Source organism: Neodiprion fabricii, chromosome 2, assembly GCF_021155785.1.
Source record: "Neodiprion fabricii isolate iyNeoFabr1 chromosome 2, iyNeoFabr1.1, whole genome shotgun sequence".
NCBI lineage: Eukaryota > Metazoa > Arthropoda > Insecta > Hymenoptera > Diprionidae > Neodiprion > Neodiprion fabricii.
In genome coordinates this window covers 23,738,027-23,764,072 of record NC_060240.1, presented here as the reverse complement: position 1 = coordinate 23,764,072, position 26,046 = coordinate 23,738,027, and the positions used below count along the sequence as shown (strand labels likewise).

At 35.5% G+C, this 26,046-nt stretch overlaps 2 protein-coding genes across 6 annotated transcripts in view; both read left to right on the top strand.

Annotated features, from left to right (window-relative positions):
• LOC124175823 (alpha-aminoadipic semialdehyde synthase, mitochondrial) overlaps positions 1-4,647 on the top strand; it is a 48,233-nt gene extending 43,586 nt beyond the window's left edge. For all 4 annotated transcript variants that reach the window (XM_046556392.1, XM_046556391.1, XM_046556393.1 and 1 more), the window contains 3 exons: positions 1,925-2,188; positions 2,282-2,663; positions 3,254-4,647. In XM_046556392.1, the coding sequence (XP_046412348.1) occupies positions 1,925-2,188; positions 2,282-2,663; positions 3,254-3,369 (762 nt within the window). In that variant the 3' untranslated portion in view covers positions 3,370-4,647. The remainder of the gene's footprint in view (positions 1-1,924; positions 2,189-2,281; positions 2,664-3,253) is intronic.
• A 3,216-nt stretch (positions 4,648-7,863) lies between these two features.
• LOC124175834 (coiled-coil domain-containing protein 6) lies at positions 7,864-25,420 on the top strand. Of its 2 annotated transcripts, none has more exons than XM_046556419.1 (6): positions 7,864-8,533; positions 10,953-11,493; positions 15,982-16,117; positions 17,417-17,544; positions 20,087-20,196; positions 20,363-20,656. In XM_046556419.1, the coding sequence occupies exons 1-6, from the start codon at positions 8,312-8,314 to the stop codon at positions 20,501-20,503; spliced, it is 1,278 nt and encodes a 425-aa protein (XP_046412375.1). In that variant the 5' UTR covers positions 7,864-8,311; the 3' UTR covers positions 20,504-20,656. The 2 variants fall into 2 exon arrangements, with proteins under 2 accessions (XP_046412375.1, XP_046412374.1); XM_046556418.1 differs by lacking the exon at positions 20,363-20,656 and adding an exon at positions 20,714-25,420 and having other exon boundaries at positions 7,866-8,533.
• The last annotated feature ends 626 nt before the right edge of the window (positions 25,421-26,046 follow it).

Genomic DNA, 26,046 nt, shown 5'->3' with positions numbered 1-26,046 from the left:
GGGAATACGTTCCGGGACGCTAAAACTTAACTCGAAAATACATCCATCTTACAAATGTGTGCTGCAGGCCAAAAAAAAATGTTATCCGCCTAAAGATGATATAACCATAACTGGAAGTAGGGCAGAAGTGAAGCTTCAAGCACTGTTGGATCACACAGCGAGCCGCATATTGTCAGTGCAAGAAGACGTTTTGACTTGCCTCTCATCCGACAAAATTTCTGAAATGAATTTGATTTGCAACTGGGGATGCGACAGGACATCCGGGCAAAGCACTTTTAAACAAAAATTTATCAATGACGATAGAGGTGAATCGGATGCGACCATTTTTTTTATTTCGCTTGTGCCACTGCAACTCATGTTTGTTGATGAGGTAAACAACAAAGACATAATTATTTGGCAAAATTCGCAACCCTCATCCCCTCGATTTTGTAGACCGATAAAATTCAAGTTCTTAAAAGAGACTGTGGAAGGAACGCAGGCTGAAGTAAACGGTATCAAAGAACAAATAAATCAGCTCCTAACTTTTCGTATGATTGTTAATGGAAAAGAAATTAATGTGATCTACAAATTAGCGTTAACAATGGCCGATGGAAAAGTTTGTAACTCAATCACATCTACTACATCTTCTCAACGATGCTATCTCTGCGGCAGTACATCAAAAGAGTTTAACGACATCGACAAAATGTTGAAGAAAAAGATAAACGAAGATCATTTACAGTACGGAATATCTTCCCTGCACGCCTGGATTCGGTTTTTTGAGTGCCTTTTACATATTTCGCACAAATTAGAAATTGAAACGTGGTTCTCGAATAAGAAAAGCATCGAAGATCGTAAAAAAAAATATACAAGAAGGTTTCCGGGAAAAATTGGGCCTGTTAATTGATCAGACAAAACAAGGTTTCGGTAGCACAAACGACGGGAATACCGCTCGTCGTTTTTCTCAAAATTCAAGCGTTTCTGCATCTATTACGGGACTAGATGAGGACCTAATAAAAAGATTTCACATAATCTTACAAGTGATATCGTGCGGTTTTGAGATAAATGTGCAGAAGTTTGAAGAATACGCTCTTGCTACAGCCCGTAGATTCGTGCTATTATATCGTTGATACCATATGCCCACTACTGTACACAAACTGTTAATTCACGGGGCGAAAATGCTACAATTTTCGATGCTGCCAATAGGACAGATGTCAGAAGAAGCCCAGGAAGCTTGCAATAAATACATAAAATCATTCCGACAAGATTTTTCCAGAAAATGTAGTAGGAAGGACAATATGGAAGATGTTTTCTCCCGGCTTTTGGTTTCATCGGACCCTGTCATTTCCAGTTTACGTAAGGCAACCAAATCCTTATCCCGCGAAGCAGTTGCATTGTTAAAGTCACAATAGTGTTCACAATAATGAAGACGTTTTATGTAGTGACTATAGCGATAGTGATGACGATAGTTTTGCTGCGACTACAGATAGTGACTAATTTTCCCAACTTAAAAAATAGGTTTGTTTATTAACAGTTTGTGTTTAATGTAATTTTTCATTAAATGAGTGAATATACTCGAAGTTATCTTGTTTATTTCGATACTTGACCTATCTACTATATCCTACATACATATATTAGCATGTTCTTCTATTCTTTCAAAATAGATTCGTGTTCAGCGACCTCGAAAGCCCCTGAGTACCAGATTTCGTGAAGAATAATTGAATTTTGAAGACAATTTTCCGCCATTTTTGGCCCGCCATCTTGTTTTGTGAAAATTTGACTTCAGATTTGGGTTCAGCGCCCTTGAAAACCCCCGGGCACCAAATCTTGTAGCGATTACACAGTACCTTCTATTTTTGTCCGAAGATTTGGGATTTGGGACCATTGTAGAGCGTTCCTCCCCGTAGCTTAACCTTTGCAAAGTAAAGCATGAATAAATGATCAACAGGTAGTGGAGATCTCCGGAGGTGGAGACCTCATGTCGTCCGTGCAAGGTCTGAATTTCCTTCCTGGTTTTTCTCTAGAGGGTTTCCCAAATCGCGATAGTACTATATACAAGGAACTTTATGGAATTAATCATGCGACAACAATTTTACGGGGTACGCTACGTTTCAAAGGATATTCAGATACCATACAAGGAATGCAGCTGCTGGGTCTAATAGATCCAAATCCGCATCCGATTTTACACCCTAATGGACCAGATATCACTTGGGTAAGTTATGCTGCAATCACATCTTACGGTGAACATATCATCTGCGAAAATTGACAATCTTATATAACTTATTACTTGTTTTGATTGTACCAGCGTACACTGATTTGCAATCTACTGGGCTTGTCAAACGATAACATTTTCTATGAAAATTTGAAGACAAAACTCGCTGATAGAGTTGGTTCGGAGGATCGCATGCAGGCAATAGAGGATTTGGGACTTTTGAAGGAAGATTTAGTTCTTAAATTGAATACTCCACTTGATACACTCTGTAATTATTTATCGAAAAAACTTCGCCTAGAAGAGAATGAGCGGGATTTGATTATCCTTCGACACGACGTAGGTATCATATGGCCAGACAATAAGAGAGAGGAGAAAGGAATAAATCTAGTGGCTTATGGAAATCCGCAAGGACATTCTGCAATGGCTTCTGCTGTTGGGTATCTAGCTGGAATAGCGACGAAAATGATCATCGATGGTAATGAAATTGGTTGAAAATGTATTATAATTCGTCAACCCTCCACTGGCTGACCAAGTGCTAATAATAAGTGATAAACCAATATTGGCATAGGTGTAGTTATCAAGTTATTTATAGAAAACATCTCGCCAACTAGTAATTGATGCTTTATAACTTTTGTTTCACGAATATTCATTGTAAATATTTTCAATCACTTTAATACGAAATCTAATATTGTATAGGTATAATTTGGTTTGGATTCATGCAAAAAAAACAAAGAATTCCTTTATTATGCCCTGAAAATTTTAATGATTTTTTGTCAATTATCACTGGGATTACAGTTTGAATTTTCACATTTTGGTAATGTCATTGTTTCGTATAAAGATTTAAAACACCGTGTGCAAGAAATAGTGAAACTTTCAGTACTTTATTTTCGGATGCCAGCATTGTCTGGAAATGCAATGCTTGAATGCTATTGAAAAAATAACGAACTTCCAGCAACGACTTACCTTTGGCCCCCTTTTATTTTTTCATCCGACTTGTATGCCCCCTGTGGGTATAAAAGAGAGTGCATGTGTTTACTTCTGATCCCTATATATTTGACATTACAGGTGAAATACAGCAGAGAGGAGTCATTCTTCCGTTCACACCAGACATCTATCGCCCTATGCTCAACAGGCTGAGAGCTGAGGGTTTGGAGTCTTTTGAAACATCGAAATGGCTGTAAAGTTTTATGATAGAGTGTTCATCAGTCAATTTATAATTGAGGAGAAAGGCTCGTTTGGATACCATGTGATAGGGTAACAACATTGTTGGATACAGACTGATCGGAAGCAGCTTGAATAGACGCCAAAATTTATTTGATATAGTTCGATCGGACACCAGCGATTTCGATTTTAAAATTAAGAAAGGAATTAAATAAATATTTGAGCACTCGATCGGAACAAAAATTTGTCAGATGCGTAAAAGTAACCCCAAGGTCCGATTTTTACATCGATTCCGAAAATCGAAATCGCCAGAGTATACATATATAGCAGTACATATTTAGATTAAAATTGATGGGATTCGTGATTTAAGATTGAGGGATGTACACAGAATTTTTTTTTCACCACTGCAGCATCAGTTACTTACTACCCCATTTCATGGCGTGAGAAATCTTCATAGCGTTGCTAACTGGATATACTAACAATAAGTGAACACCGAAGACGGAGCTCACGTCTTTCGCAATAGGTCTGAAAATAGGACTTCAGCGTTATGTTTCCACATCCAACAGATTTTAATTTCAACCGAGTGCTTGAACATATATTTAATTTCTCGGTGCGTTTATGCAATGTTTGATTAATCAGTGTGTGTCCAACCAGACTATCTGAAATTATTTTAATTCTTTATATCCGATCGGACTGTGTCCAAAAATTCTGGGGTCCAATCGGGCTGTGTCCGATGAATCTCTGTATCTAATCGGTCTGTGTTCAATTAATCTAGTGTTCAATACAGCTTTCGGTTTATTTGGTGTTCAATAACGCTGATATCATATCCGGTGGTGTTCAAACGGCATTCACTCAAAATTTAATATTCTATCTATACATTACGTGAACGCACCTTACGGCGATGAAATCCCGCCCAAGCGATGATCTTCGGAAGTACGGCATACACAGCTCAGTCCATCATCTTGGCCGAGTAGAGTACGGATCCACACGTGGCTTCAATGTACGAAACACCTAACCTGTGTAATTCTTATTTCTACCTAAATCCCTTTACCTAAGTACAACATTATATTATATGAATGATATTTCATTGAATGTTAGCATTACATGTAACTTTCATAAAATTTATTCAGCAAATGCTCTAAAGACCTGTGTCCATGGAACACAACATTGTCCTATATACATGGACAGACATTAGGAGGGGGCGGGGGGACTAATCACCTTCGTTTTAACTTTTCTGTTCTGTACTAATTCTGCTCGTTTTGAGAATAAACGCTTTGTGATTATTCCAATTTCCAAAATCAAATCAAGTTCTGCCCTGAGAGCAACTGTCTTGTTTTTAGTTTAGCCCATAGCATAGTAACGATTTCCCATAATTCTTGTAGATCAAATCGTTATTATAATATTATTAACGAGACTTAAGCAGGTCACAATTAAGATTTTTCAACACTACTCTGCTCGGAAGGGCAAATCCGGGTTGACGTCCACGCATCTCGCATCTTCACAGACGAAAGACACGGCTTCTTGAGCCTGAGGCTCTAAGAGCCCACGGTTGCAACTTTGCGTATTAATGCACGCATTAATTAGCCAATGAGGTGTAAGATTGACCTGAAGCTGGACCTCTGAGTCAACTTTTTCTGCTGAAACGAGACCTGGTTAATCCAACCGTTGTCAGTCTTATCATTTATATAATTGAAATATTGATAAAAGATATCTTAATGTAACTTTCACACGTACATTCATCCAGTATACTAATTACTCTATTTTAATTTGGCACTCTGGTGTAAGTAGTTTGTCATAATTATTGATGAAAAATACGTCTGAACAAAAGAGAGATTTTCAGGTTGAGCTACTGGTACTTAGCTCAGCGTTTCTTACCTCAGTTCTTGGTACTCGCTATGTGACCATTAATGTCAGATAATATTGGAGACTACTACCTATTTCTACGTGACTTTTACTTATAGGGGTGAAACTGGTTGTTATAAGAATAAAAATATTTGCCTGATAACATGCGACTTGAGAAATTATTCTAAATCAAATGAAATTTTTAAACAGGTACACGGGGGCGTAAAAGCTGCTCGGTATCGTAGTGTGCTGCACTTGTGAGTTTCTCCTCTTCCGTCTCCCGTTTCACTCTGAGTGCCCATCTTAGCACCTTGTGCTTCATACACCTATTCCTAAATTCGCGAGCTTATCCATGCCATTTATCAATTACCCTGTAATGTGGCCATTTCGATGAACGCTACAAACGGCTCCCTGAACCCCAGGCGGGATACACAATAAGGGAAATCTGCAGATAGAGTAGAAAAAGATAACTAGGACGAGGGTCACGCTGCCGAAACTCCCAGAGGGAACACTTTACAGTGTAGTGAATAAAATATTTCAGAATTTTTATTTAAGTTTGTTTCGAATCAATGCGAAACAAGTGGAGGCTCGGCAGCAAATTCATCCCCTTCATCTGGCGACACCAACGCGGGAACCCTGGAGGACGGGGGGCGAGTGTGGAGCTATCATCGCGAACTGAGAAAATCCACGAGGCCAAGAAGGGAGCGCCAATGTAGAGCTTTGCCGCGAAGGGGACCGAGGCGGACGAGACTTCCATTGTTGACCAACGAGTCATCAAGCTTAAGCTCGTCACTTGAGTCATGGCGAAACTTTGCAACGTATTGTTACGTCCGGCCTTCCGCCACACGTCCTCCTCATCTTCTTCGACCACCTCTACCTGTTAACTCTTCCACATTCCTCATAATACCACTATATTCTCCATCCTGCCCTATTTCTATTCATTCTCACGTTACTTGCTATCGCTCAAAACAAAAATTATACATCGTATAGAAATCGCCATAGTGAATGTAACAGGATACGAAAAAATATTTCACAGTTTTGCTTGACTACTTCTGACTACGAGTATATTGACCGTACATTGATAACCTAGCGGACATTCGTGAACGCATGGTTGACATGTATGTACATACTTGGTGAACTCCTGGCTTGAAATGTATCCTCAAGGTCCCTAGATTATACAGCTCAAGACACGCGTGTCCAATTTTTCTCACCATAACGTGAGCAAAAATTTCTATGCGCGTTCGCCCAAAAAATATCAAACTTACATTACCGCATTAAGCAGTTTTGACCAATTTTGCTCAATTTTTTGAGGTTTAACTTTAATGAGTTGCGCCCTTAGTGCCCTGACGTTCACGAAATAAATAAAAGCACGCATATATTTCGAGGTCAATCCATAGACTTATAAAGATAGACTGAGCGCTCCTATAAGAGGCACTGACAATTACATATAAAGGATAGAGATATACCGGGAGTACTGCTCTCTCTTTTCAATCGGCGTCATGGTGGGAGACAACGGAGCAGTGGAAGTGGAACAGCTATAGATATAGGCGCATAATTTCGCCTCATTCTCCTCTACCGCCTCGATCCCCGCCACAAATATTGTCAGAGAGAGAAAGCAGTGCTCCTGGCATATTTCTGTCCTTTAAATGTTTGCTTCAAGTGGCTCATAAGAGCGCTCAGTCTGTCTTTGTAAGTCTATGGTTTAAACGCGTTCTTTGTTCTTTTCTTCGGTCGGCATTTTGCCGTAACCAAGTTTGGTACATATTTATTACATTTATTACATTATTACATTTATAATAATAATTGATATGAAAATATAATCCATGTTAAAGTATCACCAGGGTTTGCAACAAACAAAATGCGTTTCGAATTACAGATGAGAGATATGTTGATTATAAGCTATTCAAAAAATGGAAAATGAAATATAGATCGGTGATTATTAATTAATGAATAAAAGTACGGAGAACATTGCATTATATTGCTTCATATATTGTATTACTGAGGTTATAAACACTAACTGACAGTTCTTAAGTTCTTCTCGTTACCCCGTTTGATGGCTACAAGGCTTTCTAACTTTCAAGTGCCACCAGTTCTCATTTTAAACCCAATACAGCTGCAGGCTTACCAACTCAAAATAATTTTTTGTCATCAAAGTACTGTGTGTAGCTGAGTACACAATTTATCCCAAACAGACATGGACATACTGACTTTAAGACCCCCCACTTAAAGTGTATGTTTACACCAGGCATAATCTAGGGACCTTGCATGGGACCTCAACTTTAAGTTGGGTTAGTTGATAGGAGTGGCATATAATCATAATAATCGGTAAACATACGATCGTTCCGATCGGATGTTATAATCAAGCACGAGCAATAAGTTTTAGCACCAACGTTGCGTGCGACAAAACCCGTGGACAAAACCTTTCCTGGTTATTTTTGTTCGGTATTGTATAGGAAATTGTGCTGACTACAGTATTTTCACATCAGTGGATTTTGACAATAATATCAATACGTCATCGATAAGGTTTGAACATAGTATCGTCTTAATTGAGTCGGTAACGGTAGGAAATTTCTGTACCAAAGCTCTCCTCACTTTGCCTCACCGAGTTCCCATAAGCTTCAAAATGTCCCACTTAGTTGGCTGTCTTTAGCAATCTTTAGTCAACGTCTCATTCCTCCATAAGTAGATCAATCACTTGAAATATTCCGGAACGCCATTTACGCCGGTTGTCTGTTTAACTTTTTTTCATTGTAGTGTTAGTGCCTAGCGAAAAACGTTGACTGTGGGATTGAACTAATCCTTTGTTAACTAGAGAAGGTTTGGTTTGGCCCAGAAAGTTTCGACATTGGCACATGGGTACCGGTCTCAGTTCCGCATAGCCAATACGAAGGAAGGAGAAAAAGAAGGCAACAGCTGATCTGTCCTTCACAGTAGCACATGCTTACGCGTCAGAAAGACTCTTGAATATCGTTGTTTTATTTGAAAAATAATGAAGTGTTAGGATAGTGCGACGCGTAAAACGTTATTTCGGTTAATATATAACCAGTTTTGCCTACCCGGGACATGTTAGATACCTGCTACCTGCTATAATATACACGGTCTTACCATTGTCTGGGAAAAATGGCTGACCGCGACAGCGCATCCGAGAGCGACAGCAGCTCGATTGATGGTGGGCCGATAATGATGCCCCCATCACCAGTAACGCGGGAACAACTTCAAAAAAGGATAGAGTCCCTTCAACAACATAATCGCGTCCTGAAAGTTGAGCTTGAAACTTACAAGCTGAGAGTAAAGGCGCTGCAGGAGGAGAATCGTGGACTCCGGCAAGCGTCTGTCATCATTGTGAGTTTCTTTGCTCTGAATGACATCAATTGCAGTTATCGGACACAAATTCATCGCATTTATACTAAGTCGTAATTCGCACACTTATTCTCAAATTTGGTCCCTTCAATGTACCTCCAGTGAAAATGTCCGCAAGCCATATCTCAATTTTTATTTTTCTTATTCTGAAACTACTTGTCTTGTCATTTGGATCTTTCTAAGTACACTATGAAGTGATCGTGATTCCATTATTCTTATGTGCTTATACATACATAGATACTTAGTACTTACCTGTCTTCTCTTACCAATTCCGTTCACTTTGATACTCTTCTATCCTATGTTGGCCGGGTTTGTATGTATAGGAAAAACTGGGAAAACGCGGAATTTCTTACAGCAGGGAAAAGTCAGGGAATTTAGGGTTCGTACGTACAGGGAAATCCTGGAAAACTGGGAATACTCGGGGAATTTCTTACACCAATCTTTTAGATTCCAAAAAGCATACGAACTTTGGAATTTCAAATATAAGACTGGAATTTTGAGTATACAAGAAATAAACTCATTCTTATACAATATACTATCAATCTCATTAAAAAATATTGCACTTAAAATTTTGTTTCATGGCACCGCTTCATACATTCTATGTATATTACTTAATACAAAACTTTCATTTTTTTCTCTTGGAAAATCGCTGACTATTATTTGTAAAATCATTGTCACCCAGTAAAATAGGTACTAGGTAATATTACAGGTATCAGTATTAATGTGTAAAAAATGAAAGTGTAGAAATTGAGGTTGTCCAAGAAAACTATAATCTCTCAGCTGAAGGATTACTCTTTCATTAAATAGTATACAGTGCTGTAATTTCTAGAAGAAGACCCATAACTGTTGGCTGTAAAGTTGACAGTGCAAGATAATTTTTATTATTATCGTGTAACATGGAATTTTTTCAAATTCTACATCTGTGGACTAATACAATATGTTGAAGAATTGTTAACATTATGGTAAAGTTTCTAAAGCAATTATATTTTAAAAATTCGATACATTTCCATTTTCAATATCATGCTTCACCAATGCCACAAACAATTTAGCAATAGTGGTAATATAATTGAACATATTGTGATTTATCAAGCCTAAAGATAAATTGCGAAATTTATAAATCTCACCCTTTTGCTAGGATGTTATTCAATGGAGACGCTGACTGAAGATTGCTAAAGACAGCGAGCTAAATGGGTTATTTTGAAGCTTGGCACATGTGGGTGAGGAACGGTGAGGGAAGCTTCGGTACAGAAATTTCCTACCCTTACTGACTCTGTTAACATTTTAAGCCTCATAAGAGAGCCAGTGAAATTTGTACTATATATACAACTATTTTTATAGGCCAAAAAATACCCATGACTAGCTGTCCCTATAAATCTTCAGTCGACAGCGAAGACAGAGAGTGACAAAAGTTAGGAAAATACAGTAGAAACTTTCTTATCTGAGCCTTTATTTCTCAAACGCTCCCTTATCCAAAACGTGACTTGCTTTATTTGATTAATAGATTCTTTTTTTTTTTTTTTATTCGTTCTCCGAATAATAAAACGTTTGGCTAAAGTAAGTCATCGTTTGGGTAGTAAAGGTCTAGATAGGTAATCTAGGTTTTTCGCATCACAATTCCATGTTCAAACTTAACAAAATATTCCACATTGAGCAGTTTTTTCAGAATTAATAGGATGATTCATTTTCCTTGTTTACCAGTTTTTCTGAAGTTTGTATTTATTGTTGTTTTTTTTTCTAAAAATTTAAGTCTCAGCTGACTGGTAATGAGTTGTACTGGCCTATCGTTATCCACCTTTTTTCTTTTTCTTTTTTTGTCATAGTCGGAATTTGAGCCTAATTGTGAGCCTCTCAGGTTTATCAAGTTTATAGAATGGATATTTTCAGCATGTTTATTATTTTCCGTACTTAGGAAACCTAAAAGTCATCATTGTCAGTGCACATTGATGTTGTTTGATTTTGATAACCATGGCCTACCTGTGTCTGAGATTGCTGCGACAACAGATTCTGTCTGTCTCCGCTTGGATTGTTATATTTAAGTAGAACGACGTAATTTTTTTTTTTTTTTTTTTAATATTTTCAAACTTCAACTATGCTCCCTAAATTTAGCTAAGCTAACTTTTGGAAATGGCATTGTTTAATTTTAATCATTTCTGTGGAACAAAGCAATACTATGTGTTTTCGAATTAAAATTTGTATACTGAAGGTGAAAATTTCTAGAGCCTTTAGTCATCAAAGCCACCCAACATTACCAAAGTTTTATGGAAAAAGATCAGGGAATTCTGAATTTTCTTATAAGAAAAGTCAGTTAGGGAATTTTGTTTGAGCAAAACTGTCGCTACCCACCATCACAAGTTCTTGAAATGCGATTAATTCTGACCATAATGGGTCTTTGTGATTTTAGCAAGCCAAAGCTGAACAAGAGGAAGAATTTATTAGCAATACATTATTGAAGAAGATACAGGCCTTGAAGAAGGAGAAAGAAACATTGGCCCATCACTATGAGCAGGAAGAAGAATGTCTGACAAACGATCTGTCTCGGAAGTTGAATCAGCTGCGCCAAGAAAAGTGCCGTCTTGAGCAAACATTGGAACAAGAGCAAGAATGCCTGGTGAACAAACTAATGCGCAAAATAGAAAAACTTGAAGCTGAAACTCTGGCCAAGCAGAGTAATTTGGAACAACTGCGTAGGGAAAAAGTTGAATTGGAAAATACATTGGAACAGGAACAAGAAGCCTTAGTTAACAAATTATGGAAACGAATGGACAAGCTTGAAGCCGAAAAGAGAATGCTACAAATTAAATTAGATCAGCCTGTATCGGACCCAACTTCACCTAGGGATATCAACAACGGTGACACTGCTACCAACTTGAGTACACATATTCAAACTTTGAGAAGTGAAGTTGCTAGACTAAGACACACGCTTCTAATATCACAGCAAGAACGTAAGTGGCTCATTTTTGCTTTTGCATGAAAGCTCTCTTGCTTACATTAATAAGGTATTCACAGTTAACTTTAAAGCTTTAATATTACAGCTGATAGCGAGTCACTTTCCTTATTTTTTTCGTATTTTTTGAGAATTCTGAAAGCATTTAATATTAAATTTCAAAATCGAACAGGTGGGATCAATGAAAGTATTTTTATCTTGTTGAACTTTTTTTAAATCTTGAAAAATAATAGAGAGCTTCACCATTTTTTTCAGTGTGCCTTTGCTGTGGTACAAGATGAAGTAAAATAAACCATATTACCAAAAATTTGATACAATTGCTCATATTGCATCAATTTTTCACTCTTATTAAAATTCCTTAATCAGTCATTTTTAGATCCCGTACACAGATAACGCAATCAATAAAAAAAGTTTCCTAAAAAGAATACGACATAATTTCCCAAAATCTGGATTTGCTCTCAGTCAGTCATTGTTCAAATTCAATATATAATCGTTTTTCACAATATTAAATTTTCAAAATATAATTTCAAATTTTACTGAGAATTAAAGGAGCACAGTTTTTGAATTTACTTATGTGAAGCTCCTTGATATTATTTGGACCTTATAGGAAAAAATTAGTAAAAACTGAATATTTTACTGCAATAGGTCAAAAACAAGTTCCAGACGTCGAATTTGAAGTAGCGTATTGCCAGCCTGTTAAACCTTATACTGCACACCAACGTCTAAATGATCCCCCGGCATGTTCACTGTTCTATATCACAGGTCATAATCTAATTTGATCTGAGATAAGTCATGAAATATAATAAATATCGTTAATTCATTCTTTTTCCAAAAATTAAACTTCACTTACTCAAATAAGCACCTTTTTCTCGTGGTGCAGTATCTCCATATTTTTTGATGTAAGTGCCTGTCTCTTGAGTTACTCAGTCAATTTTCAGCTGAAGATATTGAAAATTCATTTAGTAATGATTTTTTGAGTAGAATGATCCTTTTTCCAGTATTTTTCTTTGTTTTCGGATTTTTTTTTTTAATAACAACTAATTGACCATGAAATATAATAGTTAAAGAGTATCCCAACAATATTTCAAGTTATTTAAGGCGGTCCTCTAGTTTCTCGGCTGTTTTTTTATGGCTTTTTCAACAATTTTTTACGGGCAAAGCATCGAAATAATCAATCTCATTGTTTTTGCATAATCTTTATCAACATTTAAATGAGCTTTACAAATTTTTTGAAGTCAAAATATATAATAGAATAGCAGCTATAGTGGCCGACAGGAAGACATCAAGTAGAAGAGGTGCTTGACGGTAACCAAGATTGCGGCTGTTCTGCTTATCTGAAATCAAAAAACCAAACGGCATTTTAATCTTCATATTCAAGACTAGCGATTGAACTAGAATGAATTTTAAATTACAAAAATTGACATTTTTATACACTTTTGAAAATTACATTCTATTTTTTACTCATTTTTTCTTAGGTTTTTCGCTCGTACGAAAAAAACTATCGAAGCAATCATGATAATTCTAGTTCAATCGCTGGCTTATAACATATTAAAGATGCTGTATAAATTTGAACAAGATCGGTGCAATAGTTTCTGAAATATCGTGGTTACCGTTTCGAAAAATGGTGTTTCGAGAAAAACGCGTTTGAAAGTTCGCGCATGTGATTTATACTAAAAATTCCATCTCACCGTCAATCTGCTATGCCTGGACCATACAATAGGCCTTCCTCTTCTTCTTGGAGGTCACGCAGAGCTGCTCTGTCTTCTCTTTTCGCGATTCGGGCCTGTTCTACAACATCGCTCGTGCGCCTTTCTGAACGGTCGATCCGAGAGCTATCACGCTGTTGAACATATCCTTTAGCTTGTGGGCCGATTTTCACTCCCATGGTTTCCAAGGTCTTCAGGATAGCTTCGAATCCTTCGTTGAAGATTATGACAGCGAGAAACGTGGCGATTTCAACCACTTTTGGCCCAGAATGGAGGTGCTTCGGAGCAAAAGTCCAGATTTTTGGGCATGAATCTATTTCTTTTTCTTTCTCACACTTGCACGCCATAGAAATTTTAAAGCCCAGTCCTCGTATATCACGTTGATGGAAAGTCACCGTACTTTTGCACTCTTTACAAATAACAGCCGAAGAAATGGTTGAAAATACACTTACAAAATTCAAAATACAATACAAAACAGTCTGTTCAACGTTCACTTCAAAATTTTTATTTTGACGAAGTTTCGTCGCTGACGCCGATGTAAACGACTTGTCTTGTTCAAAAGTGTGTCGGTTGCCTGCGAATTTTCGCTTTTTAGGTCGATCGAAAAAATCAGCTACGTGCGACTCGCAAGAGAAAATATAGTACGCTTCGCAACTGCCACAGCAAGACTGAACTAAAACTTCACGGCGTCTTAGTCAATATTCAAAAGCGTCTGTCAACGGTCTCGGCTCCCCTTTACTCGGGCCTAATTCACAAAAGGTTCAGGTAGCAGTTAGATTTGGGGATATCAATCCAATGGTCAGCGCCGCTCGGCTTTCGGAGCAGCCCGGCGCGCGCTCCTGCTCCGTTCCAGGGCCATAACTTGTGAACCACTTCGAATATCGGAAAATCCTTTGGCACACATTTTCTACACATGTTGTAGATGTGATTTATGAAAAAAAAAAAAAAATCGATTTTTTCGACCCGAGAAACTAGAGGACCGCCTTAAATCCTTAAATCCGTTTCTGCACTATAATTTTTGATGTGGGGTCTCCAGCAACCCCGGAGTGACACCAGTGTTATCCCTTTGAAGAATACATTTTTCCTCACAGTCTGAGGGACAGTAACTTCGACATCTTAAATGAAAACCCCTATTTTTTATTGCAGATTCAAATTTTTCATACGAAAATATACAAGTTTTATTGGAAATTTTTGTTTCGATCCATTACAGACGTCGCTGTAATTGCAAAAAATCAAATTTTTCATTATTCCAAGACATGCGCATTAAATCAAAGATGCAGAAGTACGAAGAATTGAAAAAGAGTGAAGTTTATCAAGAAGTGCCAAAGACTCGTGAGAACATGATTCAGCGCATCAGAAATGCTTTTGCACAAATAACACCGGAGACACTTCTCAGTTGTGTACAAACATTCAAAGCGCGGATCAACAAATGCATTGAAGTGGAAGGTCACCATTTTGAGTACTTGATGTAAAAGATCACTTAAAACAAGCAAACCAATAGTTTTCGAATTGTATCCCTGAAAACGTTCAACACATACTTCCTCATCTTCAATTTAAAGCGCATGTCTTGGAATAATGAAAAATTTGATTTTTTGCAATTACAGCGCCATCTGTATTGGATCGAAAAAAAAATTTCAATAAAACTTGTGAGTTCCACATGAAAAATATGAATCTGCAATAAAAATTAAGGGTTTCCATTTAAGATTTCGAAATTACTACCCCTCACGCTCTTAGGGGTTGGAGTGGGGGGTTGAATTTTACGGGGTTAGTTTTCCTTCTCAATATCGAACAGTTTTTGTTATGAACATTGCTTGGTACAATGCGTATTTCTTGAGATATTTCGATGTCTCAAGGTAAAAAACTCACCCTGTATAAAAATTCTTAAGGTCACTCATTTCAAAAATAGGGTCGAATCTGAGAAATTTTCAAACTTCAAAATGGCAGATCTAATATAAGCTAAGAGCAGCCCCCTGCAACTAGATCGAGCGAACAAGTAAAAAGAGTAACCTAGTATGTCACATAATTTTAGTTCTTATTGAAGGCGCTAGTAGTGCAGTTGCACGGGTTGCACTCTGTAAAGGCCGTAAAGGCACTCTGTAAAGGCCGTAAAGGTAATCGCGCAAACCGTGCAACTGTACTACTAGCGCTCTCTGCCGAGTGTGACAAGATAGACTCGTTTTCTGAAACACGGAGTGACAGGGGGCTGGCTAAGAGAATCAATTTTTATGTATTCAGTCCGCCATATTAGATCTGCCATCTTGAATTTTTACATTTTGATGTCGGATTCATTTTTAGCGATCCTGAACACCCAAGATCAAGAGTTCCACTTTTCTAATCCCCATGACCTTTCCACAATTCCATTCAATCTGTAAAATCAGGCATTTACAACACTTTATTTATAGCACTGACTATATTTGCAAAATCATTTTAATCCCTTATACAACATTAACATCATTTTAGAAGTCAAAAATTGAATATAAATCTTGATTAACTGATTCAAAAAAGGTGTCTCATATCTGAGACGCTATACGACAAAAGATTATACGCAGGAGGGGTGTAGTTATAAGGGTTAATTTCAAGGTATAGTTTGCACTCTGTAAAAATGATTGTAAAACAATGTTACATAATGTTCTCTTTTTTCTCACGTGCAATAGCACACCCACAGTTAGTGACTTTTTAAAATTAACCATCACTACTTTCACTTTTCAAAAAGAAATTATTATACACTCTTACGTGTCAATAGAATTCGTGATGCTCATGTCCACATTCTTAACCAACAGATACTGAAAAGATGAAGCGTTATGTGAATGAAGAAAAACAAGTTCGCGAAGAGAATTTAAGGCTTCAGAGGAAACTGCAGTTGGAAGTTGAAAGACGTGAAGCGCTGTGCAGACATCTTTCTGAGTCAGAGTCAAGGTAAATATTTGATTTATTGTAGTCGATGCCATTGAATATTTTATAGATTCATGTGCTTATGAAATTCAAAGCAAACACTCATAGAGCTACATATGTGTAATTCTATGTCAAACCTCACACCCTCGAAACGGTTCTGTTTCCTAATTCTATGAAAGTTCGTGTCTTTAAACAGAGAGAATTGCCCCATTTTCGTAATTATATGCAGTCGTGAATTAAACCCTCCGTTGGTCACCTAGGACAAATTCTTCAACTCGTGCTTTTTCCTTCCTCCGTATCTTGAGAGTGGTGCATGAACGTGGCCTCAGGCCCCTAAAATATTTTATTATTCTGACTATCGGAATATCAAAAATAAACCTCAAACTCCTTACTTCAATTTTTTTTAGAATTTACTCACTCCTAAGTGGGTAAAAAACAGGCTAAGAAAAATTGTTCCTAACTGGCCAATAGCTTGAGTGAAAATATAGGTGGCTAACGAACACTTAAAGAAATCTGCAGAATGGCCGCGCATGGTGATCAATAAACACTTACATTGCTAGACCTATTTATCATAGAGGGTCCACATAGAGTTCATTTTAAAGTTAATAAATAAACAAGATTTCCTTATGTTTTACATATACTCATTGTTTCTCCACAATCAAAATTTCAGGTTTTATTGGATATTAAATGAGGAACACGTTTGTATATTTTCAGAATTTCAGGTCATGTAGATTATGGTGCAAAATCCATTTAAATATTTTTACAAATGAAAAATTTCGCATTATCGTGAGGAAAGTGAAATTTATATACATATCTTGAAGGTCAATGTCATTAGCTCTGAAATGCACCCATTCACACTGCTGTCATTTTGCTTCGGTATTGTATAGTTTCCTACCTTCTCCAAATTTGACTTATTCGATTCTTTGGTAAAGCTTACAAAAAACAGATACTGCGCGGTGCTCTCCGAATTGTTGCACCTTCATGAAACATCAAATCTGAGTATATTATTTTTTTTCGATACACTAATGTTTATACTGGCATACGTAGTTCATTGTCTGTATACCACTTGACAACAAGTTCAACATTGTGCTCAAGTGACGAGTCATTAATTGCTCATAAATATAAAGAAGATTTTTCAAAAACTCAAGATAAAAAGACTGTTATCTATCTATTTAATCAAAATTACCTATTTTAATTCATTCTGTTCCTTTAAATACCACTTTTGCACTAAAAAATATAATTATGAGCTGAAAAATCATTTCTGGGGCCAAGAGAAAAAATCGAAATCCCGTAAAAAGAAATTACATGTTTTATTTATTACAGTCTTGAGATGGAAGAAGAACGACATTATAATGAGATAGTGATGTCTGGAGGAAACATCAGGAATCGCACAGTTTCTAGTCCAATTCCCTACAATCCTTCACCAAGCTCTTCTCGACCTCTGAGCCCAGGTAAAAGTTAAAAAAAAAAATCTAATTCCCCGTAAATGTACCTGAAATTCCGATCGGTCAAGTTTGATTCCTGGAATGGAACCTAATTATCTATTCAAGTGTAGAAAATAGCGAATTTATGGTTGAATATAGCATTGATCTATAATTTTGTTTGCTATTGGAATACTTTAATCAACCACAAAAATTCAGAGTACATCATTGTTAACCACTAACAGTTCTGGATCAATAAACCCTACCTCCTGTGTCAAATTTAGCCAAAAAACGAAAAATAAGTTTAAAAAGCTTCAGCAATATTATTGTGTTAATGATAGTGAATACAAATAAAACAACATTCCTACTACGTAATAGAATCCTTAATCCACGTGAAAATAGAACAAGTATTTTTAATCTGATTCTCATGTCTGGGCTTACTTTCGTCACTGTAAAGATCTCCAAAGATTTCCTGAAAAAAATTTACACCAGTCATTTCCAGAGTGGATAAATAGTATATTCTGTTACGAGTGTGAAAAGCGAGCAATTTCCGTCATACGAAGTTTTCAGTACAAGCCACAACAATTGCTATAATCACACAAGTCAGATATCGCCTATTGGCATGTATGACACACACTATTTTTTGCGACATCTCTAAAGGAAAGCTTAATTAGTGAAGTATCGAAGGAGACACTGACAACAGAGAAAATTGTGGTTAGGTAACCTATGATCAACAATAAAGTATATAAAATTGAATTATTAAAAGTGCGCATTTGACAAAGAAAATACTAGCATTCAAAATTAAGCATTTCATGGATGCATGAGTATCGTCACACCGCACTGTTCGAAACTGGGACTCTACTCACACTCCACGGTCTTTGAATACCAAACTTTCCCAGCAGGTGTAAAAAATAAATTTGTAAAAGTATGGCAGGATAGATATATGTCACCAGTTACCGTTGCGCGGTATAAATATAGTGTAATGTAAGATCTCTTGAATGCTTTTTAGACAATTTAAGGAAATCCAGTCAGTGAGCAAAATGAACCTAAAACAATAGAATCGGATCAAGTCTATGGAGTTCAAGCATTTCGAACATTCTAATAATAAAACTTTTTGCCAAATTGTTCATAACTTAGCTTGCGTTATTCAAATTTTCTCAGATTCATTTCTTTACATCGTAAGGATATTGTTTCATTGTGTTCACTATCATTGGCGTAAATAACATTCCTAAAGATGTTTCGAACGGTTTTTTTTTGTTCCCTCTCAACTTTTTATTCAGATGGTGAGGCCCATTTATCTTTAAGCCGGTTAGATCTTCTTTCGGCATCATTATTCCCTAGGGGTGATTCACTGCGAAAAAAGTAACACTATGATTTCATATTTCATGATTACTTACATTTTATGGAGTGATGATCCGAGATTGCTTGTCGAATAAATTTTACTTCGATTAAATGATTTCTCATGATTTCTAACAGTCGGCTGACACAAGTTTCCCCTTCCACTTTCTTATTTGAGAACTTATGACATTCTTTTACCACAGTAACAAAAATAAATGTTCAAGATAAAATTGACTAGTAAGCACTGAAGTATAATAGTACTGAAACATGCACCGTGTACAAAAAACGTGTCCCCAGTGTATCCCCACTATCACGTATATGCCGTAAAGGTTGAACAAAGATAGTAATATGCTCCCCATTAGTGAAAAAGAGATGGAATCCCCCCCTACTCTATCTATTTCTATGCCAATAAAAAACAAGTATCTGTAAAAGACAGAATCCTCCCAATTTTCTATTCTTCGCGGCGGCACTCTCCCGGGCAACGCTGCGTTACGGGAAGTGTTCCAGTATTATTATACTTCAGTGCTAGTAAGAATGGTACCATTAATTATAATAATAACAAGCAATAGAAAATTCTTTGCTTTTCTATTTCGAGAGTGCGCTGCGAGAAAACTATGTTACCAATAAACGTGGAGGAAAACTCAAAAGTTTTACTAACCTTTGGTTACTTCATCACGCAGCTTGATTCAGGTGTTAATGTTTTGCAATAGATTGTCTTGAACAAGAGTCCTATATTTTTTTTTCATTATCAATTTCAGTTTTCTCATAACTACCAATGATTACTACTGACTTCAGTGTGATTTCAGATATTACTAAATCATTTCGAATGTTGTTGCCACGTTGATTCCTTGAAACACCCCTTCATTATTCTATTAAATTGAAAATCAAGCCAATTTTTGTCTCATCACAGTGCAGGTTCTTTATGGTGCTGCTTCCTCGCTTTCAGGCTCGGTTGCTGTCCCCCACTGCCTAGCCCAAGCTTTTCTGTTAAGCACAATTCTCAATAGTGCCACGCAGCAACGCAACGTCTTGCACGGTCGTGGGTGACTGGTAGGGGGGCTCAGATTCGCAGAAAATCACTTCCCCTCTTGTACCGTAGCAGTACTATCGAGAGAGTGCACTGTAGTTGCATTTCATGATTAATCTTGCATTATCCCATGACATCAGACTTTTTGTCAAGTCCTGGTGATCATTTAATTTCAATTTGTTTTTTCTCACAATACAAACTTTGTAGGTATCAATATAGTGGGATCAACCTCACGTGACAGTTTCAATGCAAATCGATGTTACGCTTGTGGCCAGCCCACTGTATTGCCATTTGCCAGTTCATCTCCACCATCTGGGGTAAGTGAAATTTTATCGGAATTGACCCTAAAATTACACAATATGTTTTTCATAAAACAAACTGCACACTGGGTCGTTACTCAAATAAATCTGAAAAATTTTAAACTTATAATTTGAATTATTTACTGAGGGATAAATTCATATACTTGTCTTTCACAATTTCCAGAGGGAAATGCAAAGAATATGTTTCATTGCATGGACAAAAATGACTCAATTTGCAACTTCCAGGTTAAACCGATATGGTTGCAATATTTTCATAATATTAATGACATTTGAGTATATTTCTTTTTCATATTCAGTATTTTAATTTATATTTATTTTTTAATACCTCGTTTGAATATTGTGTTGTTTCTGAACTGTAAATAAACCTCTGAAAAACTTTGAACAAATAGCGAAGATCGTTCCTCCATTTCAATAATGTACTGTTCAACGTAGTCGGGCTTATGTTTCCAGATGAATTTTTAAAATAAGTCATTAGAAGTGAATGACATATAAATAAGTGGATAATCAATTCTAGGGTCATATTGTTGCACCAACTGGTAGACGCACATCAGATCGTTTCGTAAAACCAGCAATACCGCCAACAATTATAAACACTGGTGGCACTCCAATTCCGTGTCCAGCAACAAACACATCTGCTGGCTCGCCGATGGATATCTCTAAAGCATAATTTGAACAATCCTAATATACCAAACCGGTTATTCATTTTTATATATTAGGGAACGTGCACAGCTCAGCATTGTATTTTTTTTTTTTCAATTTTTGAATGTTGTACGGTACATGGGAAATAAGCGGATGAACAACAGATCTTAAAAACAAGGTATTACAATTCTTTACAAAAACTCATGTGAACGTCATGTCTTTCAGTTGAACTAGTATAAATCATTGGAAGAGGTACAAAAATGTTTTTAAAATCGTAAAAGGAAAGGTAGAATCTTCAAGTTATTGATATCATTACAATTTTTTTTCAATAGCTAAATCACAGCACAAATTAGCAAGTATGTGTATCTCAAGCTCAAAATATCACCAAATGTAGGTGATCAGTAACATGAGTTTTTATTGATATATTGAAATTTTTTTGAAAGATCATGTCGCAAAAGTCTCGTATTTCGGATTGAAAAGTTTTACTTCGATCATGTTTTTACTAAGTAACACACATCATTATTGAATACGGGAAGAATTCACATTCGACAATTTCGTTTATAGTTTTTAAATCTGTTGCGTATTTTCCTTTTCATAAGAATGTACGAATTATTTTATAATACTCTCAAACTCTAAGAACATATTTTGTCTTTCTAATTAGCTAATATTAACAAAACTCTTGCAATTCAACTTCTTTCTCATATTTTGTCAAATGTTGACTTTACGGTTGCTACATAAGCTTCTCAGGAGTTGTATCACCAAATGTTTTTTTTTACTACTCTTCATATGAAACTGACCTTAAAAGTAGTCTCAAAATCTTTCTATACGAGCTATGTGACGTGTGTATGGGCTCATAAACTAAATGGTCTGTAAACTAATTGTCGATCACTGACTGACGGATACTTCGAAACATGGCCTAGGAAGGCATCTTATTGAACTGTTACAGTTATGGTTGCTCACTTTGGATGATGTGTTCTATTATGACTTCCGATGCTTTATTGAGCTGAGCGAGAATCTTATGTAAGGAAGGATCTTCTTTTATCCGTAGTGTAATGAAATGCTTGCACTATCTCACATATTAGCAATTACAATATGTACGTTCTCAGCTTCAGCTAATAGTTCTTCAACTATCTCCTTCAAACCTTATGACATCTTTGTTTGTCTTGAGAACTGATGAAACATAAGTGAAATCTCTTTCAAAGATTGATAGATACTGATCTACATTAAGCTCAAAATCTACTACGTGTTTCTTTTCTTCGACTTGTGTTTCCTCATTAGAAATCATCCCTCCGATCTGTTTCTTAAAAGTTACCGGAAGCATAACACATGTGCGTAATCCATTCTCTCTTATTGGAGTGGTGTACATTTTCTCAGGTCTTGCCATGATGTCTTTAGATCTGACACCAGAAATGATAATATTTTGATCAAATGTTCGCTTGGCTAATTTTCTCGTAATTTATCACAATAGGATCCTCCTTTATAATCATCTGACATCCAACTTTTTGATTCCAAGTAATTTTTTTTTTTCACAAGGATGCTTAATAATCTTAATAGGATTGATGGTTCTCTTCAGAATATCCTGATGAAGTCCTTGTTATTTAGTTGAGGAAGAATTGCTTCTGGCTCAGAGATAGAGTCAGGTTCTATCATTTGCACTGCCTCTGTAAAGTTTAGCACTACCTCTAGAAGAGCATCATCACAAGAGTTCTCCATCATTCTGTTTAAGCAGATAGATCTGGTTTTTATCAGTGTCTGCTCTTACGAACGAATTTGTGGAATGTGTATGTTGTCCTTCAATCATCTTTACTTTCATCTACTGGACTTCTGCGATACAAAATGGGACTAGAGTATCTTGTACAATTATGGCCTCATTCAACTGCTTAGATTATTTTACAACATGATACGAATCAGTATTTATATTTTTTAAATTAACGTCTATTTCTCGATCTTTTTTTGCTCAATGATAGTTAATTAACTATTATTATTACTAGTGCTATTGAATAGAGACATCTATTATTGTTATAAAAGTGGCTCTTTTTCTTTGCAATCTATGTCATATCTTGATGTGATTAATACAACTTCCAAACGAGCCTGCAGTCTATGTAATAGAAAAAAAACTAATTCACGAATCAGAAATCAGAAACATGCGATGCATTTGATTTCAAAACAGTGCATAACGAAATTCCAATGAATTCAAATAACACTTGCTGCTAAAAATGAACAATAATATAGTTTTTTAATAATCAATTTCAATTATTTCAAATTTAGCTGCATTTGTCAACTTTATTTTATTTCAAGAAGAACTGCATGAAAAAACTGTAAGTCATAAAAATGAAAAACCCATGCAATGCTTGCGCCTTCCATAAACTATCTATACATAATTTACAATTGAATGAACATTTGTTTTAAATGGAGAGTAGGAGACAAAGTCTTGTAATCTTCATAAATAACCTATACACTGTGTGAAATATTGTTGGTTGGAAAGGTCTATTACTTCGTTTATAACTAGAACACCCAATATCGGATGTTGACAAAAAATACTGACCCTTACATGACATGATATATAACGCCTAGGGATATTGGAATTAATGAAGAGTGTGAGATTTCCATTATTTACCCGAGGCTCAACTAATTATTATTCAATTTTTTTCTTCACTCACACCTAAAACAAAAACATTTTGCACCGCACTCTTCATAATATACTATAATCATACCTGCCACGTATTTCAGATATAACAATAAATGTTTTGAAGTTTTTAACATCAGATCATACATATATTTTTTTCTTTCGTGTATTCAACATGCCTAAATTTAATCGATAGGGGTTAAATAATTGATGTTGTATGAATATAAGGATTGTTATCTGGTTGGTTTACTGTCAATTTTTGCTTTCAATAATTAAAAATTTGCTTCGAACTAGTACATCTGTCTATTTTTAACTTTCTTCAATATTTAGTAATGCCTCTATGCAACAACCTTTAATTAACAGAATGTTTATTCTTGTGCATACAATAATTATTAATGCTTAGCCTGGGAGCAGGTACTTTGGCAGTAAACCAGCAATTCACCTGAATCAAGGGTTCAGGATGAATCTCTGATAGATATATACTAATAGATACGGCCTTCGAACTGCCAGTATCTCTTATTTGTTGAACTGTGATTATTGAATGTTACTTAGCAGCTACGAATAACACTATTTCTTTATAATGTTAGGTGGATTAATCATATTTTGACGAAATAGATAATCTTTTCATACCTTTATCGTTTTCAGATTAATATTATATCATCGTCGTCATCGTAATTGTCGGCGCTATTTCTATAGTCCTGAAACTAATTTGCAAATTGCCTCCAAGTCTTAGATTCGTAATTTTTTATTTTTTCCAAAGTGTTGAAATAAATTCAACTCACTGCCTAAATAGAAGATATCAGCAGTTCACGGTCGACATATGCAACACTCGCTAAACATACGTATAATATATTAATACCTTGGTAATGACTCGTTATTTAATATAACTACTATGTAATAGGTCTCGATCAACTGGTGAACTTGCACTTGAAGATAATTTACTAATATGTATCATTATTTAAGAAATAAGGTCAATGAAAAACGTTATCTCAATTGTCATTCACCTGAAATTCTGCTTTAGGGCTATCTTGCAAGTCAAAAGTGTCAACTTTATTAGGTAAATCATGCATTAGAGAATCCGCCAAAATTATCTTTGCTCGTATTCAAATCGATTTTGGCTGTCCCAGTACAAGCGTTAGAATCAGCTTCACCACTATCTTGGTCAATTTTGATGATGATGATAATAACAATAATAATAATAATAATAATAATATTAATAGTAATACGCTATTTGAGATGTCACTTTGATGATCATTGATTTCTAATATTGTAAAAATAACAGAGTTCATTCGCGCTTTTTAAAGTAGAGGAAAGATAATCGAGAGAAAAAATAACTGAATTTTGGAATTTAGATCTGTAAAAAAATAATTTTTTTTGCTGCTAAACTTGGTGTGTCGTCTGAACAATGAACAAGATTGTTTGATAATATAATAACTTTCTATTCGATTTACATTAGTGAAATAAGCTAAGTTTGTGTTCTTGAATGTATGGCGAGACACAATCTCTTATTTATTTCGTTCCTATTTGAAAAAAATTTGTCCATGAGGGGTGTTGCCCATTTATTATTACTATTACTATTATTATAATAACCACAGGTCCTGTAATGTATATCTGAAACATAAAATTAGTTGATAGATTTTTTTATACTAACTAACATTATTTGCACACGTTAAGGATTGTTATATGGTATTAGACCTATACATAACTATGACTCTGATCAATGGACCGAACCATTGTTCTAAAAAATCCAAAAACTTATGAATCAAAAAAGAAAAGAAAAAAACATTTTATTTTATCAAAATTTTTACTTACAATCGTCTTAATACAATTTTAGTTGTACTGTTATTGCATAGGCGTATAGCACATTCATGTGTTCACGTGCATTATCAATTTGATGCAATACAGTATTATATGGTGCATTATTATTGCATTTTCACAATTAAACGATACAATATTTACAGGGATCTTCTTTCCATCATGATACGAGAAACATTACTTATCATTATTATTATTATTATTATTATTATTATTATTATTTAATGAAAATGTAGTTTCATTGCCAGTGAAATTTATGTATTCTGCCTCATGTTTCCATGAAATACACAATCTTTTTGCTATTGATGCGTTCTTAACAGATTTGTCTGCACTGCAAAATACTGAGATCGATAAATAGAATTCTGTTACCAAAACCCAGAGTCCTGCACGTTACGCTTTCCGATTACTGAGATTCTTAAATATCACTAATTGTAAGGGATAATCCTAGCTAAATAATGTTTGAAATTTACAAAGATCAGCAACTTGAATCAACCACTGGCCCGTTTGAATGTTTTTCAAAAAATGAGATAACAATATTATGTTACAAACTTGAATTAAATTGTTGAATTAAATTGCTTCTGAAAGATCTACAACTAGTGCAAAGTAAATGATACAAACTAAAAAATTGTCACTATTTTCTGTAAAAACCATACAAGATTTTATTTAATAACAGTGAATTTCTTCATATCAAATTGTTTTTATATCATAACTTTCGTTAGTTTTTTTTTTTTAGAATTAATTCATGTATTTCAGCAAACATTTTTGCA

What these genes read in the sequence shown, in the direction of transcription:
- LOC124175834 (XM_046556418.1), top strand. Translation starts at nt 8,312, where the DNA reads ATGGCTGACCGCGACAGCGCATCCGAGAGCGACAGCAGCTCGATTGAT. An exon ending in GGCAAGCGTCTGTCATCATT is followed by an intron (nt 8,534 to 10,952) that starts GTGAGTTTCTTT and finishes TTGTGATTTTAG; the next exon opens with CAAGCCAAAGCTGAACAAGA. An exon ending in TTCTCGACCTCTGAGCCCAG is followed by an intron (nt 17,545 to 20,086) that starts GTAAAAGTTAAA and finishes CAAACTTTGTAG; the next exon opens with GTATCAATATAGTGGGATCA.